This window comes from Montipora capricornis, chromosome 6 (assembly GCF_036669925.1).
Source record: "Montipora capricornis isolate CH-2021 chromosome 6, ASM3666992v2, whole genome shotgun sequence".
Taxonomy (NCBI): domain Eukaryota; kingdom Metazoa; phylum Cnidaria; class Anthozoa; order Scleractinia; family Acroporidae; genus Montipora; species Montipora capricornis.
The window spans coordinates 3,156,671-3,159,170 of record NC_090888.1 but is presented as its reverse complement, the minus strand read 5'-3'; the positions used below and the strand labels follow the sequence as shown (position 1 = coordinate 3,159,170).

Here is a 2,500-nt window from a genome sequence, read left to right as displayed (position 1 = left end):
AATCTACAACATTTGTCTGGCAAGCAAGTAAAAACATAAGGTATGAGAAAATTATAGGTAAAATCAAGTGATTCAAGACATTATTATGCATGTTTCCATCCTTGAAAAGGTCCTTTTGCCTACAAGAATTGCGTGTCATTGGCGCACATGAACTTTTGTAATGCATGTGTACTGTATTTCTTTATTTAGATAACTCAAATTGTATTTAGGCCCTGCTTTTGCCTCAATAAAGATAGCCCAAACAATGGCAAATTTTTTATTGTATATGTCCTGAAAATACTATCGTAATAGCGTCAATAGAATGAAAGATATAGTTCATTCTTTCAGAGTGGTTTCTCTGGTGTCTTATGTTGTGAAAAAATGCAGCAGTGAAGTGGTATACTGACGGTAGAAAAGTCAGCAGTGAAAGAGTTAAAGCACTCATTGTCAACAACGGTTCTTGCTGCATTTCACCCAGGATTTCAGATCAAAGTTCCACAAAAATTAATGGCAATACACAGCGACTTGCTACAACTGAAACAACTGAACAGCATGGAAATCTTAATTTATTTCATTTTCAGAACGATCGAATGTGGCCGGTCAGCGTGAACGGCAAGACGAAAGGTTGACCTGTCAACTCCCAAGTCAGTTCGGACATTGTCCATTGACCAGCCGTTATTTCGAGCCCTGTGTTATGGGAATTTTGGTAATTTTTAACCAAAATTCTATGACACAGTTTATACTTGTGCTTAACACATTCATCAGTCTCCTTCGCTGCTGTCTTTCGGGACGTCACGCAAGGGTAGTGTTGCGTGACATCTCGAAAGACAGCTGTGAAGGAGACTACACATTCATCGAAATTAAGTAGAAACATGTCAACATGTTTATTGCTTTTGGCAGGAAGAGTCATTTGTTGTTCATTTTTGTTTCCTTTCATTAAAAAACGAAATATATATCAACATATTTCCTGAGAGGAGCACTTTCTTGAAAGTCACAATGAAAAAAGGTTTTTTTCAAAACTCAGGGCTGCTTTAAAGTTGAGTTACTTAATGTTTTTATTAAAGGTTGTGATAAAAAAAATCACTTCCTTTTTTTCAAAGATTATTATTATTATTATTTTATTATTATTATTCTTTATTATTTTTATCATTATTATTATATTGTACTTCAGTTTGTCTACATTTTGCCTTCTAGGGCCAGAACCAAACCATGGTTCTAAGGCACGAGAGGAGCATTTTATCAATTTACTTGTAATTGAAAGAACCTTTCTCAGAATGTGTGCTGTTCCCAAGAGTGCTCAGTGTTTTTTTGGATTTCCTGTAGGTTGTTATTGCCTGGGATTTCGCGATGTTTTTTAGTACCTTTCTTAATAACTCCAAGGGCACCGACAACAACGGGAATTACCACTGTCCTCATTATTATTATTATTATTATTATTATTAATTATAATGTATTATTCTCTTTTTTGATGTTTATGCAGATGACATTGAGCAGTTTTTGGCTGGCACATACAGTAACACCAGGCAAAATGAGTTGTCATCTTCCCTGGAAGGGTTTGAACTTTTAGCAAGAACACCTCTTCAAAATAATGATGATGATGATGATGATGCATTACTTATACTCGATGACAGCTCTCAGTCACCCTGTCTTAGTTCTAGTGATGCTGTTCTTGCAATGTATGATGATCCTAGTGGAACATTTGACCATCAAACAGTACCTCTTGTGCGACATGCATTCTCAGAACCAAGACCAATACCTGTTGCCTTTTCTAGATCTTGTGGAAGTGGGCTGCAAGAAGTTTTGTATCACTGGTTGGCTCTTCCAATAAAGAAATGCCCTTATGTTGTCCTTGGTGGGTTTCTGATCATCCTAGGGGTATCCATAGGTCTTGACACTCAGATTCAGGCATCATCTACCCCACCTTCATTCTTCAAGGAAGACTCCAATTTACAGCAGATGTGGAACCTGAGATACAATATGAGCAGTGACAGCCTCAATGTGCATGATTTAACCGACGAGTTAATATTTCAACGTCTCTCAAATGACATTGACACTGTAACTTCAACTAGTAAACCAACAAGGAGAAAACCCTCTAAGGCAAACGGCATTAGGAGTTCAGCTCCTTCTCCTGTTACTGCAGCACAACCTGACCATGATCCAAAAACAAACATGTGGAAAGTTCCTTCATCTTCAACAAAATCCTCAACTTCTTCATCCAAGCCAACTTTTGTGTTACAGACAACATCGACCCCTCAGCCAAGCTCCAAGAAGATGCCAACACCAAAGTAAGTCTTTACATTTTCTTTGTTGCATTGTTAACATAATCATGATGAAGTGGACTTTGCACTCTAAAGTGTGAATAATTTTTGTACCCACCAATTTAAAGTTCATACAGAGACTACTTACATTGTATTAACTGTTGTTGGAGTCCCCACTCTGAATCCTGGCCTACATGTAGTTAAATCTCTCTCGAAAGAAGCCAAAAACACCAAAATTAATAGAGCGCCGCCATTTTGAACGG

General features: G+C 37.4%; 1 protein-coding gene across 1 annotated transcript in view; it reads left to right on the top strand.

Moving 5' to 3' along the window:
- Positions 1 to 2,500, top strand: part of LOC138051202 (protein dispatched homolog 3-like) — a 30,043-nt gene that overhangs the window by 10,124 nt on the left and 17,419 nt on the right. The window contains exon 4 of the mRNA XM_068897363.1: positions 1,460 to 2,264. Within this exon, the coding sequence (XP_068753464.1) occupies positions 1,460 to 2,264 (805 nt within the window). The remainder of the gene's footprint in view (positions 1 to 1,459; positions 2,265 to 2,500) is intronic.